The sequence below is a fragment of the Alosa pseudoharengus genome, unplaced genomic scaffold (assembly GCF_046254945.1).
Source record: "Alosa pseudoharengus isolate Yale_2024_CS ecotype anadromous, Long Island Sound unplaced genomic scaffold, YU_APseudo_1.1 YU_APseudo_1.1_scf_1, whole genome shotgun sequence".
Classification (NCBI taxonomy): domain Eukaryota; kingdom Metazoa; phylum Chordata; class Actinopteri; order Clupeiformes; family Clupeidae; genus Alosa; species Alosa pseudoharengus.
In genome coordinates, this window is record NW_027468564.1 from 52,730,407 (window position 1) to 52,747,217 (window position 16,811).

A 16,811-nucleotide genomic window follows, 5' to 3' on the forward strand; every position below is an offset into this window, starting at 1 on the left:
GGAACAATCCATGGGCCCACCCTGCCTTCTCCATCCTTCTCCACTGATTTCAAATGACTGGAAAAGGTCACATCAATAGCGATTTGCTCCTTTAATCTAACATACAGATTGGATACTGCCAGGGTGTCTGCCATGCGCCACTCGAGTGCGTGTGTGTGTGTGTGTGTGTGTGTGTGTGTGTGTGTGTGTGTGTGTGTGTGTGTGTGTGTGTGTGTGTGTGTGTGTGTGTTTAGGGGGAGGACAGGTGAAATCAATCTAGTATTAAACTGTTATTTAGCCACTGCTATACAAGCCCAAAGACAGTGACTCTGGTCCAGCGACTGAGCCTGTACTGACGCCACAATGATGTCTGCCTTGCTGAGTGTACTGTTTATACACACACACACACACACACACACACACACACACACACACACACACACACACACACACACACACACACACACACACACACAACACCACGTGCCAAAACTGGTGTGACCAGTCACATCTCACTTAAGATAAGCTACACACGCTTGACAAGGTAACAGCCGGCTCCAAAGCACACAACACGCTTTGAAATGTGACACTTAAAGCCACAGTCATTTGGTAACACCGTATCACTTGTGGTCAGCAAGCACAATGCAAGATGCAGGCAGGCTCAGTGGCAGTGAGTCGGAGCTGGCACACTAAACAAGCGCTCTCAGAGTTTCCCCCAAATTGAGCTGTGCAGAACTCCCACACCGAGAGACGATGGCACAAAGCGCAATAACAAAGGCCAATCATGATGTATAAATGTGTTGTCTCTGTGTGGGTTATGTAGTGTATGTTATAAATGCGCGTGTGTGTGTGTGTGTGTGTGTGTGTGTGTGAAACTGGTACAGATGGTGAGTTTTAACCAAGGCAGGGTGGTAATCAGCATACAAGGGGAGTGCAGATGGATAAGCAGCTATATTGTTGCGTGTGCATTATTAAAATGATTATCTGTGATGAAGCGTTCCACGGCACCTGGAACGTGGGAGCGGATTTGATGAGACGGAGGAGCACTGGCTCCATCAGTAAGGGTGGATGTGTGAGTGTAGTCACAGTATGTAGGAGACCTTTCTTGTGGCTTCCATGTGTGCAGTGCTATACGCTCACGTTTACATTCTCTGGTCAATCTTCCAAATCCGCTCCACATGAAAGGAGACACGGAGGTTCCTCTCAAACCTCTCGCATGCCCAGTGCAAGCAGCAGCAGCAGCCCACTGACATCATCTGACCCAGAGCCAAGATGGCTGCAGACACACACCATAACCCGCCGCTTGTGTTTGTTGGACGGCCTCAGTTGCTGGATGCTTACACGCCAGGACACAAGTGGAGACCAAGATCAAGTAATATGAGATGAGTGATTAATCCTTGACACTGACAATGAATGGCCTGCTTTGTATCAATTTTGGGGGGGGGGGGGGATTGTGGAGTGGATGTGTTCTTGAAAGTCTGCAAACACAACCCCACCCTCCACCACCACCACCATCACACCACCACCCCCACCACCCTCAACTAAGTCAGCCATAGCAAACACAGTCCAGACGACACGACGTCTGTGTCCCTTGTGAGGACCCTGCTACACTATCCAGACAGGGCAGGAGAGATGATCGGCCCAGACAATGACAGGAGCGTCAGGAAGACAACGAGTGACGCCGGAAGAGCATTTGCTTGCGCGTCTCGTGAGGCTGTCCAGTTTCAGCGAGACCTCGAGCGGCGGCGAGCGGCGATGGCACCGGAGTAATAATAGCACCAAACAGCCGGACAGGATGGCACGGAAACAAATACAGACAGAACCAGAGAGGTGACAGAACCAGAAGGGCTGAGGGGGGTGGGGGGCAAACACAATGTCCAAGAACATCCAGAATCAAAAGCTAAATCCCTAAATGGGACCGAAAACTCTGCAAATGCTGTCAAAGTGGTTCTGATGTGGATGAGAGAGGATCACAATTCTTTCAGGAACACGTTCCATTCATCCCCCTCTTTTTCTTTCTCTTTCTCTCTCTCTCTCTCTCTCTCTCTCTCTCTCTCTCTCTCTATCTTCTGTGCTCTCCATTTCACAGTCACACTGCATCTGTCCATCACCATCCTTCCCCTGTGCTGTTCGTGTCTCCTGGCCATAATGGCAAGGACACTCAGCCATATTGGGTTTCATGCAGGCCGAGAGCAGGAGAAGAGTGGTATATTTAACCCATATTCATATCAGGCCTGATGACAGCAATATCCTGTGTGTAAGCGCGCTGTCAAACAAGGAACTACACTAAGCTTGTAAAAGGAAAAAATGCTAATTCAAACAAGGAATGAGACAATCTAGAAGTCAACTTCTGGCCTCAAGTTAACTGACTGACCACCTGTACACTGCATTTAACCTGTAAAAAAAAAAACTCAAACTCTCTCCTGTCTATTGAGCACTACTGTAATTTTCTCATATTTGCTGGCATTGTACCTCACCAGTAAGTGCTGCCAAATGCCAAACTGCCAAACTGCCAAACGACTCCAAGTTCAACTGTAAATGGCCAGCGGTGCAGGCCAGGCCCTGCATGGCAGCCATAACTGGAGCAGACTCTCATGTTTCTCAGCCTCGTGTGGCGTCATGCCTTCGTGCTGGTTATGTGCTGGGGCCCTGGACACTCACTCACTCAGTCAGTCAGACGGTCGGTCAGTCAGATGGTGCAGTGTCTGCGTCTGCGCAAACAGCCAGGCCGGCAGGCAGGCAGGCGGACGGGCCTCCATACGGGGGATTCCCTGGAGGCCTGCTCCATGTCAGAGGGGGGCCCGGAGAAGGAAGCACACTGCTGTGGGAACAGCTGAAGAGAGCAGCCAGTCTGACAGATCAGAGCCAGGCGGCCCTTCAGTGATAGCGCACTCTTAAACTGACACACTGCTTAGAGTGCGTAGCATGAGGAACTGAGCAGAAGTGCAGTAAGCAGATGTTATATAGGATATTATATAGGTTATTATATAGGTTATCTGTGCTGCGGATCTGACAGAAACATACACATCTTCAAACAAAATACAGGGGATATGGTCATGACTCAACCAGCTTATATAAGCAACAGGTGAATGTGTTGTTATTGATTCCAGAGGATTTAATGCAGCTCCTGTATGATTTTACTTGTGGATCTCACTCTCTCTCTCACACACACACACACACACACACACACACACACACACACACACTCACACACACACACACACACACACACACACACACTCTCACCATTCTAACTGTGGATCTCAACATACAGTACTGTTGAACTCCACCAATGAAAATGACATATTGGCTCAGCATGAGACAGCATTTGCAACATTTGTTTGTTCAGGCTGCTGTAAATATTTGCATAAGAAGTGCGAATGCATGATGATGTTAGGGACACGAACATTAACACTGGGATTTGTATGCAATGCTCTGCTCTGGAACATCTCCGATATCATTACACAGAAGCTCAAAATGACACTCATTTAAGTTTCACAATCAATTAAACTGTGTGGGGCGCATGCATGCACGCACGCACGCACGCACGCACGCACTAGTCCACTCCTCATAAGGGTTAAGTCCACTCCTCGTAATGGTCAAGTCCACTCCTCGTAATGGTCAAGTCCACTCCTCGTAATGGTCAAGTCCACTCCTCGTAATGGTCAAGTCCACTCCTCGTAATGGTTCACTCCAGGCCAGAAGGGCAAAGTGATTTATTTCATTTTAGCAGGTTCTGCCCTGGTTTCACACTCCACTGATTCCCTGTCTCATCTGTTCACTAATAGTCAGGATGCTGTACTTTACTGTTGAGGACATTAACCGGAAGTGTGTGTGTGTGTGTGTGTGTGTGTGTTCTTGATAGTTGACAAAGCACTTTCACATCTATCATTCTCTCTTTCATCACCAATCCCTTCCTCCCTCCCTCCTTCCATCCCTCTCTCCCCATCTGAGTACCGTTTTCATCCACCATCACTCAGGCCCCATTAGAACACCTGGCACTCGACTCAGGGTAATTTCCATAATGGCCGCGTGCACGTTCAGCGCTAGTGCTGGTGTGCGCGAGGCGACCCAGACTCCTCCGCAGCCACCACATCTGTCTGGCGGAACACAGACCACATCCGGGCCCTGATCTGGGAACAGCAGTGGAGGGAGGGGGGCTAGAGTCCAGAGTGATTTGGGGGGGGGGGGGGGGGGGGTTCTGAATTCACTGGGGGGAAAGAGAGGGAAAAGGGAAACAAGAGACAGAGAGAGAGAGAGAAAGAGAGAGAGAGTGCTACTGTGTTGCCTGGCCCTGAGGGATTTGCTAGCACAGAGCGGCGTTATCACAGGCTCGCTCCGCAGGCCGGCCTATTCAAATCACACCTCTAATCTGCCTCCACTCTGGCTCTGCTGCGGCCTGCTAGAGAGCCACCCGGGAGGAAGAAGAGAGGGACGACGGAGCTGGACAGTGGGAAAGGGAACGAGGGAACGGGAGAGATACAGAGTGAGAAAGAGAGAGAATAGGGAGAGGGATATGGGAAGGAGTGAGTGAGAGAGAGAGAGAGAGAGAGAGAGAGAGAGGAAGAGGGAGAGAGGGAGAGGGAGAAAAGCAGGGACTGATATAATCTCAATCCCATCATCCCCAGCGAGTGCCTGTGAGAGAGCAAGCCTGACCTCGAAGGGATTACTAATCCCGCCCCAGGGGAGGTCACTGACTGTCCCCTGTAATCCACATTTCAGAATGGGGGAAAAACCTGAACTTTCGAAGATGACCACCGCTATGAGCCTCTAAAAAGAGGAATAAACATTGCTTTGTTTGGATTATTATCAGGCTTACCCTTTAATACAAATACAGATTATGTCTTCATCCACAGGGGAACAAACAAAGTGCACTTTTTAAAAGTATACTCAACACCACCACATCTCCTCCCGAGCCGGTCTCCGCTGTATTTAGTCTAATAATCAGCCTACATTAATAGTGTTTCAGGGTACAAACAGATTATACAACATCCAAGTAGAGCTAAACCTGCAATCCTGAGCTTGTTCTCTCAAGCCTGCATAAGTGGTCCCGACTCTTCAATTTCATTCACGGCAAGCGAGCAAGCAAGCATGACAAAGCACTTACACGGTGAGGAACTCCCATCTGACAGGCGCACAAAGGGGACCAGGGACACAAAAACAACGGCAGTCCAACCCAGGGCTAGAGAACGCTGTGAGACTTGCAAAGGCAACTGCAGGCCAGAGTGGAGATGGGAGTGTCGGGGGAGTATAACTGTATGTGTGTATGTGTGTGTGTGTGTGTGTGTGTGTATGTGTATGTGTATATGTGTGTATGTGCATGTGTACATGTGCATTTGTGCATGTGTATACGTGTGTATGTGTGTGTGTACAGTATCTGTATGTGTGTGTGTGTGTGTGTGTGTGTATGTGTGCATGTGTTAATGGGTGTATATGTGTATGGGTGGTTTTTATGGTGTAAGACAACACCAGACTGGGAGTCTTGAACAGATAAGCCAGTCCTGATCTATTGCTCCTTTTAGAGGGAGTTTCTACAAAAAGACACAAGGACACATAGGAGACAGAATAAGAAAACACAGAGATCAAGCATGCGCTTGTCTGTGTGTGTGTGTGTGTGAGTGAGTCTAAGAAGAGTGTGTGTGTGTGTTTGTGTCAATGTGTCTGTGTGTGTCAATGTGTCTGTGTGTGTGGGTGTGTGTGTGTGTGTGTGTGTGTGTGTGGGTGTGTGAGTGCATGTGCGTGAATGTGTGGGAGCGTGTGGCTGTGTGTGTGTGAGCGTGTGGGTGTGTGAGCATGTGGGTGTGTATGTATGTGTGTATGTGTGTGTATGTGTGTATTCCTAAAGAAGGCTTTAAATTCTTGGGCTGAGCAGACTCCTGGAGGAGGGCCAGAGCTTATATAATGGAGCGAGTCCACACTGTCAGTCTCTGACCCCTGCTCCGAGGCACGCGTTACTAAAACAGACACGGACCGGCAGCAAGGCCATGTCACCGTCGCCATCAGCAGTCCAGAGAAACGGCCACGGGAACATGAGCATTTCTCAGGGCCTGCTCACGAGACATAAACAGAGCATTTCTCAGGGCCTGCTCATGCGACATAAACAGAGTAGGAATTCCACAAGCACTGTCCAGTCAAACCTGTACGTTTCAAGAGCTTGCTCAGAAACCGAGGCGGTCAGATGGAACGGAGGTACCGCGTGATGACAGAGAGGTTGGACAGACCAGCGAGGGGCTATGACAGGACAGGTGATTGCTGGGCAAACCCCTGCAATTTAGTCAGATGAAGGGTTGTTGCAAGAGAAACGGTAAAGACTGCCTCTATCTGTCTCGCTCTCTCTCTGTATCTCTCTCTCTCTCCTTCTCTCTCCTCTATCTGTCTCTCACACAATCATCATTGCTTCCTCTCTTTCTTTCTCTTTCTCTTTCTCTCCCTTTCTCCTTCTTTCTCTCTCTCTCTGTATATTAGGAGACTAAGAACAGACTTGCCATGAGTAAATGTTGCCGACCACAGACACATGTGATGTAAGAAAACCTCAGTGGCCCGTGACTGATCATGTAGACAGACGGGGGAGAGACAGAAAGTGAGAGAGAGAGAGATGGAGAGAGAGAGAGAGAGAGACAGCGAGTGAGAGAGAGACAGTGAGTGAGTGGGTGAGAGAGAGGGGGTAGGACGGCACTGGGAGGGAAGGTCAGGAGGAAGATGAACATTTCCTGTTGACACTTGGCTGCTGAACACAGTTTACGCAGAGCGAGTTCAGTTTGGAGTCTGTCTGCCATCGTCTGTCTCATACACAGACCCAATCAGATACAATCATAACACACTCACACTCATTGCCCACTTCAAACTGACTTGTATCTCTATTCTTCCATAACCCTGACTAACTAGAAAAGAACCACAGACATTAGCTAAACCATTTTGGTACGACATCCCACATGCATTTACATGTCTGTGTGGGCTGCAATCACGCTATCCTATGATGATCAATTCATCTGATGACTATATGACAGCCTAGCTTTCCATGTGTTCTAGATTTCTTACGCCTGCCTGTTCAATAGAAATGAGATGTATGATTAACCATCATGAAAAAAGGAACTTCATATGTCTCAGAGACAAGAAAAACCCATTATTTCTGGCAGCTACAGAGCAGGGAGAGTTGCGTCGGGCCTTTGAGGAGATGCGTTATGACTTGTCAAAGGAGCCTTCAAGCCTGTCCCCCTGTGGGTTGGGTCCATCTTACAGGCAGGCTACACCGGGCGCGTAACTGAAGCGTTCCGTTCGCGGTACGTAAAAACAATTTTAGAAGACTGGTCTTTTTATATAAATATATATATATATATATATATGCGCCGCTATCACGTCTGGTGTAGCTAGTTCCAGTGATCATAGTGGAAGCTAATTGTTGCAGCAGACGCAACAGGAATGGAACGCTCCAGTGACACGCGCCACGGCGTAGCCCCACTGTTCCTCTCTGAATCTCTTCTTGTCTCCGTCCATCTCTCTCCCTCTCTCAATCTCTTCATCTCTGCGTCCATCTCTCTCCCTCTCTGAATCTCTTCTTGTCTCCGTCCATCTCTCTCCCTCTCTCAATCTCTTCATCTCTCTGTCCATCTCTCTCCCTCTCTGAATCTCTTCTTGTCTCCGTCCATCTCTCTCCCTCTCAATCTCTTCATCTCTCTGTCCATCTCTCCTCCCCTATTTATTTTTCTCTCCATCAAAAACTGCATTCCTAATAATAGCCTAACCTAGACCAACAGTCCAGCTAAACAGTCAGCCAAACAGTGCTTGTTTTTGCCATACCCAGAGGATCTATATGGATTAAGAGTTTTCTAAACACTGTATCTGGCACTGACTGCTGTTGAATGGCTTCCCACTCGCTTGTATTGCTGTAGTTTATTAGACTATCCTGGTGGTAGGAAAGCCGTTTTGGTGATGAATGACTATGTAGACTCTAATGCACACAGATAACATTTTGGGCCTAGATTTAGTGCACTGCACAACAGTGTGTGTGTGAGAGAGAGAGAGAGAGAGAGAGAGAGAGAGAGAGAGAGAGAGAAAAACCTAATTTCTCATGTTGTCAGCTATTTGTAGAGAAGATAAAGTTGGCATGGCTGGCTGTGGGAGCCAAAACAATGGGAGGCGTGCGAGCGAGCAGGCCAGCTGATAGGATCTGCTGGAGGTGAGCACCAGGGAACGCTCACCACCATGTCCAGCGTGGCCATCCAGCACCACCGACTTCACAGCTCTGAGGAGCAATGACGGAGTGGAGTGGCCAGACACTCGACACCTGCGTGCGTACTGGACTAGAACCATATGCGTGCGCACTGCCTGGAGTTTCCTTCAAGCCCTGATTCCTTATACGGCAGACATAGGCGCCCACATGAGTGTGGTGAACTCCGCTTTTGATGTTTGATTCCATTAGATTCCACTGTTTTCAACACAAATCTTTCGCCGCCAGTGCGTAGATTACGATTCAGCTCTTTTTTTGTTGCCACAAATCCATAAAATCCGATGTTTATCAGTTGAAAATGTCGACGCTGGAGTGCGTAGGAAAGTGGCTGAAAGTGTCGGTGCCTGCCTACATGCACGGTGCCTGAGGTTGGGGTGAGGGGCTCTACTAATGTTGGCCCACTCAGTCTCAAAGCTAATCTATGGGTGTTCATTTACAGATACGAAGATGAAAGCCACACTCACAAGGTGTTTCGAGGTGTGTAGTAATATCACAAAACAATTAAGATAAACAAACCAAGTGCTCTGGAGTGCTCCCAGGCAATTAAAGCCAGCACTCAAATCAGACAATAAAGTGGCCTAATATCCCTGGACCTGGACCTGCTGAGAAATAAGACTTCTTCACCAGGAGTCAGATACCCAAATGAATTTCGCCTGGCAGCAACACCTCAACACAGCTGATCATAATTAAACACTTCTCTCTCTCTCTCTCTCTCTCTCCCTCTCTCTCCCTACCTCCCTCTCTCTCTCCCTCCCTCTCTCTCGCTCTTCCTCTCTCTCTCTCTCCCTCCCAGCTCTGCTCCTGTCTTTCAATTTGCTCGGCTGTTGTCTCTGCCACCGATTCCAAGGCACCTGCTCAATAATAGATGTGAGAGGCAGGTATTTTTAAGCAGGCCCTTTGGCTCGGAGCAGCACAGCTGATACGGCCCCTTGTCGCGCCTCCATCTTAATTAGGGAGCAGATCGCACGCATTATTTATTCAACAGACACTGGGCCTGATTTAGAAGAGAAGAGAGTGTAAGAGAGCCAGAGAGAGAGAGCGGAGGGGGCAGAGAGAGTGCGATCGGCTCACGGTGGTAAACACAAGGAACTACGGCCACTTCAGATCACTTCCATTATACCGTATTACTGGCCGTGACATCTATTTGGACAAAGTGATAAGATGGAAAACTACAATTGGATTAAATGGGAGTGTATAACTAATAGATACGCATAAAGTAACTACTATTATACTGGTTCTCACATCCACACACACACACACCGAATTATGAGACTACAGTATAAAGTACAGCCATGCTAAATGCACCGAGGTGAATTTTGGACTTAACAGTTTTATGGACGATCTCATTTTGTTGTGGCTTAAGGGTGCAGTTCAGTTTTGCACAGAGGTAAGGTTTGCTCTGTTAGAGGTATGGTATTCTAGCTCTCTGCTCTCGCAAGAAAAGGTCAATGATCTGGTGTGGATTATTAGCGTTATTCTTCTGTGCGCGGTGCTGCTTAAAACAGAAAGGCAAAGCGCATACGAAAAAAAGTGCCCGGCGACAATGATAAAAGGGAAAAAAAACCTTCTGTTCCCATCTGGGGAAAAGGGAAAAGGGCATCGGCGAGCAGCACCAGCACACCTCAATGGCATGTTTATGCATGGTGCATAGTTCTCCATTGTTTTGGGACATATTCATTCCTTGTCTCTCAGCTTCTCGCCAGCTCAGCCCACATACAGTATACACGCCAGACAGGAGGGGGGGGGGGGGGGGGGCAGCTCCATCCGTCTCAATGTCCAGCAGTATCTCTACACATGAGGCCGCGTCCACCACAGACGAGGGGCCAGCTCTAATCCAAAAGTCCATTGTGGGAATGCCCTGGAGGGGACTCCCGGTCATTGCTTCACCTGAAGTGCACTCAGTGCTTAGTCACCATAAAATATTCAAAAGTAGGTAAACTGCACCACACCTAGACACGGTCAACAACGTTGCCCTTATCTCTGACATATGACTACTTGTTAAAACAGAGGACCGTAAACCTTTACACAGGCTCAATCATTCTCTGGTAGACTTGCTGAAGTTTGTATGTGTGTGGGAAGGTGTTTATGGCAGAGACTTTGAAACCTCTAAGACATGAGAGACATGACACTGACACATCCACCACCATTTACACCCTGAGGCTCTCAATCCATACGAATGCCTTTGTGGCCTTCTTTGTTTATTTGTTGGAGAAGAAGAGGACTCTTAACATTACCTCACTGCCTAATGAATGTCAGTGCAGTGCGGTTAAAGAATGCTACAAAAACCTGCAGCTCTGTTCTAAGGTTCATTACATAAGGACAATGCTGAAGATGGATGCCAGTGCACACCTGTGCACACGAGAGATCTAGTGTATCAAGTCAACTTTTGTCTTTAAGTCAACAAGTCATTTCCGTAACGCATGCTCACTGGGCAGGCTGCCAGTAGACACCAATGTTAAGAAGCAGCATATTTTTATCTCTCTCTAACCCTCACTTCCCCTCCTCTCATTTCCATCGCTCTAGCACTCCTTCCTGAATACATCCATGTGTGTCTCCATCGTAACATCTACATTAGCGCATTTCTTCATATTAAAGAAATGTGCTGAGCGACTCAGAAGACAATAATGAACAGTAATGAACCCCGTTGGGACGTTGGGCTAGTAGTGGCTCTCCAAGCACACAACAACAACAACTCCACCAGCAGCAGCAGCAGCAGTATGTCTGGCCTCCCGCCGCAGCCATTTTTTAGTTGGAGATGGAGGAACATCAGCTCACGCTGTGGCCACAGATAATTACAGTAATTATTCTTTTCCTCCCCTTGGCCCAGACTGACTGTCAGCGGGGCTGGAGGTCCTTTGTGAATGGAACGAGACGACACACAGCAACCTGTAAACGCTGTTGTCTCTCCCCAGTGTCACTGTTAGTGTCTATTAAAAACGTTTACAAACATTTTCTGGCTAGATCCTACAGTTTTCCCGTATGTTTCAGTGTATAAGTTGCCGCACAGCACTGTATTGGGATCAGATGAATGCAGTGTTTTGTTTGTTTTGTAATGTGCCACAGTAGCCCCTTGGATTGTGAGTATAGCCCAGCATCCTATGGAGAAGTGGCAGTTGGCTTGTGCTTGGCGAGCCAGCCAACTGATGGGTGAGTCATCCCTCACAGGACGAGCGTGCGGGATTTGATTTGATTTGCTGTCAGTCCAGCCAATCTTCCCCGAGAAGAACACCTCCCATTCAGTTCAATTTGGCAGCAGGCGGATAAACAAGCACGGCTGACGAGAATTTAGGAGCCCAGAAGACATAGAGCTATTGCCATCTCAACACAAAATCAAGTGAGGCTACACAAACCAATCTGTCAATCAGCCTCACCGCCAAAAACAACCATCCTCCCGTAACAATGCTGAACCATCTCTTTCAGGAAACACAACCATCACTGACTCTGAACAGCTGATGTAAGATGCGTTACACAATGCGTCCTGCGCTGGCTATAACTTGTAATGAAGTACAGTAAGGCCCCCGCTGCCATCCGTGCAACCATCCTGGCTCTGAGCCACTAACGCCCTGTTGAAAGAAACATGTTCATTTTCCAGTGTCCTAGGTGTCAAAACCTGCCGCATCTCACGGCGCGAGCTGTTCACGGACGGCGAGCCTCTGAGGAGAGACGTCGCAGGGGGTGTTAAAGATTTATTTTCTGCACACAGAGCTTCAGCAAGCTGTGAATCACCGTCTGGCTCGACTAATCAAGGCAGTTTGCGGCTTCATAACTTGCAAAGGATGCGATGCTCCACATTAACTCTACCCAGTGTAAAGAAGATGTGAGGTTAAGATTTTAAGACAACAAGGCCTTCTTTTGCTGTGTCAGCATCAGTCATTTCCTCAGAGGGCGCAGGGGTCTACTAATGTAGTGAATATTTTATTAAACGTGTAAAGGTCACAGTTTGGGATAACCAGGCCTTCTTTAAGCAGTCTCACCTACCTGTGCTGACTTTTCAGGAACTTTTGAGCATTCTAGAATATCTCTCAGAAGCATAATTCTATAAAAATTTCTGTGAAGTGTTTCTTGAAGCCTGACATTAATCATGAACCACTACAATCACTACATATCCTGCCTCATAAGTTATGCGTGAAAGCATTACTGAAACAGATACTGAATAGTTTAACATGGCCTGTATTGTGCACGTACAACAGGGAGACGCCTTCCACGTCAAAGGTCTTTTTCTCCCTTGCAGTCTCATTCACAATCACAGCCTCTTCATTCACGTTTTTTCAGGTGTATAGGCTGCGCAGAGACATGACCAACTGATCTGAACGGTGCTTTATTGAACCATCTTTACCTGGGAGACATGAGCCAGGCAATGAGGTGAGGCTCATGCATCAATCAATTCAATCTCTTACCTTGGCACTGAAATCCTTGCTTGCCAAATCCCCTGAGGAGAGAGAAAGAACAGGGAGAGGAAGAGAGAGAGAGAGAGAGAGAAGAGTGAGACATAGGTCAGATGAATAAGCGCATGTACTGCCACAGAGGAAGAACACAACTTCCTAAATCCCTTAATGGGCTTTTAGCTATCAGTGGCTTCTCTTAGACACTAATAATCTGAAACAGTTAAAGCGTTCTTCTAGACTCATGCAGAATTCTACTATGAGTCATATTGGCATTTACAGTCTACATTATTCTGAAGTGATTTCAGACCCTAAAACATATATTAAACAATAAAACATTCATTAAAGGTTATGTGAAGTACTTAATATTGTACAGAGAAAAGTTTTATTTTATTGTGAACCAGCGGTCAAGAATATTTGAAGCAGTGAGTGTAGACAAACTTTTAGCAGGTTCTATTTTCACCATCAACATTACAAAATTTCCATTACTTTTCAAAAAGCTCTCATGAAATTTCCATGACTATTTACGCAAGTCAATTTCTTTCACTCAACAGGTTAGGCCCGATTATTGAATAAAAATTTAACAGACTGTTTTATTCCCTTTCAAAGCTATAGTTAGGCTGTGTTAATATGCAAACTTGTGTAGGTTATACTTAGATCTCCTTTACATGGTGACAGTAGGCTACTACGGTCTCTAAACCTAAAGTTGTCCTAAACAACTGAATGTGGCACATGTTTTGAATAAAAGAGGCATATGAAGCTGTCATTCTGTAGTAGCCTAACTCCAAAATGATGTGGTCATCCATTGGTCGTCCTTTGGCCCAGTCGAATTCACTCATGTTAGCTAGGCCCACATAATTGTTTTTGATACCATGACCTGTTTGCCTAGCCAGCCACATTACATTTCAATATCTCCGTCCATAGTACAAACTACCGTTCCAATATACACACCCCCTTGCCTTGACCATGGCAAGAAGCAAATAAGGGTGGGTCTGTGTGGTACATGTAAATTCATTCGTTTTTAAAAAAGTATTCGAAAGCCAAAAAAAGCGTACTGGTATTGCCCAGCTTAGATTAAACCTAATAAAAACAAAATTGAAGTTGAACATGCGATCAGACACGTACATCATAACTACATTAAATGTCAAAGTTCTGACATACGTTCTTTCCAAAGGAATGGGTGTCAACGTGTTCGTTTCTTGCTGCCAAACAGGCAATGTTGGCGTTACATAGTTTCCGTAATGCTACAAAATATTCCATAGCGCAAATGTTAAAGGTACGGTTCACTGCACTTTAGGAACGCTAAGGACCACCGTAGTGTCTCGTGAGGTTAAAAGCAAAACTTGAAAACAAATGTGGAAGATTTCAGGAACGTAACGTTGCGCTAGGTCTATTCAACAGGCTGTTTGTAGAAAGGCGATACGCTTACCAGATGAAGTCAGTGCAGTGGCTGCAGAAAGTCGGTTGTTTGAAAAATCGTGCGATAAATTTGTGGTTCTTCACTTCATGGACGTTCTTCTGCTTCAGCGCACCTTTGCGAGCGAATCGATTGACCACGTCCTCTTGAGCGGACTCGTTGGCTTGCATGACATCTGCCATATCATAAAGAATTTCTAGTATTGCTCTCACACCAGTTTGAGGGCTTTGATCTGTTTAGGTATATTTCTGCTTCTTGCGTAATTGCTGAACCGGCGGTTGGAGTCTCAGCTAGAGTGTACCAGTAGCGCCCGAACTCAGTGAGGGTTTGCCGTACTGTCGCTACAACTACTTAATGACAGCTTTCACTGTACGCTTTCCTTCCTTCTTGCACTTGAGGTGACGTCAGTGGCTTTACTCCCTAAGGGGAGGGATATGCCCTGTTCCAGGAACATTTTTGCAGCTCATTGGTACCACCTAGTGCTTGATACTGGGAAGTTCCTACATGGAAGAGGGGGGCTCTGACATGGGGGGGTCTGAAATTGCTGGGAGGGAAATGCCAAGTGAATTGTTGCCACATTCTAAGTGATTTATTCTAAGTGAAAAAAAAAACTGCTGGATTTATGTTGTTATGTTATGTGTTATGAAAACTTTTGCCAACAATGAGTCACCAGCCAATACAGCCATTACAGCACGGCTACTGTGACCTGGTGGCCACAGAAGGACAGCGAATCCCAAAATGTGCACATGAAGCCAGAATGCACGCATCAGCGGAGTGACCTACTGCTGTGGCACTGGTCTCTGCTGAGAGGTGTGTGTGCCCATCGCTGCCTCACAGCTGAGAGGGAGCCCAATCGTCACAGAGAGCAGGCAGACAGCCAGAATCATCTGGAATGGCAGGATCATCTGGAATGGCAATTTATCAGTTTAGCTGGTTCCCGGGATGCAAGGGGAAAAAGTAACGTGCATCATTGCTCATTGCCAGTGTCTCGCAAAGACAATTCCATTGTGCTCTCGTGAGAACTCTGGATTTCCAGAGTAAGAATCATCTGGAATGGCAAGATCATCTGGAATGGCAGAATCATCTGGAATGGCAGAATCATCTGGGATGGCAGGATCATCTGGAATGCCAGAGTCATCTGGAATGCCAGAATCATCTGGGATGGCAGGGACTGCAGTGTGATGGCTAAACGAAAGCACATGCCTTTCAGGTGGCCTCTGGAGTCACAGATTGGAGTCACGGTTGGGGCAGCCGTGGCCTACTGGTTAGCGCTTTGGACTTATAACCGGAGGGTTGCCGGTTCAAACCCCGACTAGTAGGAAGCGGCTGAAGTGCCCTTGAGCAAGGCACCTAACCCCTTACTGCTCCCTGAGCGCCGCTGTTGTAGCGGGATTAGTGTGTGCTTCTGTTCACTGTGTGCTGAGTGTGTTTCACTAATTCACAGATTGGGATAAATGCAGAGACCAAATTTTCCTCACGGGATCAAAAGAGTACTTATACTTACAATGAGCAAATGACCAACTACACCTATTTGAGCACTGTATATGCTTCTGAGCACAACACAAGAAAAGTGGTTTTGCAAGCATGAAAACTATCTGGTGCAGACATGTGCTAAGCTAAACTGTGCCAAGACATCATAAATTGTGCTCATTAGATAACACACAAAACTGGCGACCAATGTGGAAGAACCCTGAACCGACAACCAGACATTAGTGGCTCAGGATTTCTTATGGGTACATAATAATCTAAACACGCACAAATATCTCCCTAATTTGAATGATTAATCAATCCGGAAATTAAAAGTTATTCGGAATTTCAAAATTGCAAGGAAAAACATTGTCCCAGTTCATTAATCTCATGTGGCAGTCATTGTCAACATATTAGCCAAATATTACTCCCCTATTTGGCTTTTTGGCTATATAAATATATAAGCTAATATATAGGATGTTGTAAAGGCCCCTTTTATGTAGCTTATATATTGTGTAACCTATGCACTACCACTTGTAGCAGGAAAAAAATAACAGACCCAGTGCCAAAACTATTGCATTAATACATTAAACTTTGGTATTGTTCTTCAAAATAGCTCAGGTCAAAAATACCCCTGCGATGACAAGCATTGCCAAAGTGCCTGATTCAGCCCCCAGAGAGCTAGAGGGTTAATTGGTGGCTGTCTGTTTTTGAGACTTTACGGGAATGTTTGCGACCAGATAGTGAAGAATGCATGTGATCCAGCCTTATGTTATCTAACTGGTGCCAGGAAAACAACCTCCTCCTGAATGTTACGAAGACCAAGGAGATGTTTATAGATTTCAGGTGTGATCAGCATAAGATTTATCAACCACTTATGATCAATGACTCTCAAGTGGAAAGGGTAAAGACTAGAGTTTTAAATATCTTGGAGTCCATATTACTGAAGACCTGACTTGGACCAAACACATTAATTCACTGGTGAAAAAGGGTCATCAGCGTCTTTTCGACCTCAGACGCCTCAAGTACTTCAAGCTACCTCAACAACTACTGAAGATCTTTTACAGAACCACCATTGAAAGTGTTATCACTGGGAGTATAACAGCTTGGTATGGAAATAGCACTGAGCTAGACCGTAAAGCTCTGAAGAGAGTAGTGAGATCAGCTGAACGTACCACCAGAAGTGCCCTATCCAACCTACAGGAAATTTAAGGAGATGTCAGTCAAGAACAATAAAAATTATCAGGGATCCCAGTCACCCCAACAACTGCCTCTTCTCTATCCTACGGTCTGGGAAACGTTACCGCTGCCTGAGGTCCAACACGGAGAGAATGCGGAA

General features: G+C 46.6%; 1 protein-coding gene across 1 annotated transcript in view; it reads right to left on the bottom strand.

The window, feature by feature from the left end:
• The window catches only part of prkcaa (protein kinase C, alpha, a), a 155,881-nt gene extending 141,516 nt beyond the window's left edge, over positions 1 to 14,365 (bottom strand). The window contains exons 1-2 of the mRNA XM_076292610.1: positions 14,018 to 14,365; positions 12,604 to 12,635 (exon numbers count right to left, since the gene is read on the bottom strand). Coding sequence (XP_076148725.1) covers positions 12,604 to 12,635; positions 14,018 to 14,187 — 202 coding nt within the window. The 5' untranslated portion in view covers positions 14,188 to 14,365. The remainder of the gene's footprint in view (positions 1 to 12,603; positions 12,636 to 14,017) is intronic.
• Positions 14,366 to 16,811: the final 2,446 nt, after the last annotated feature.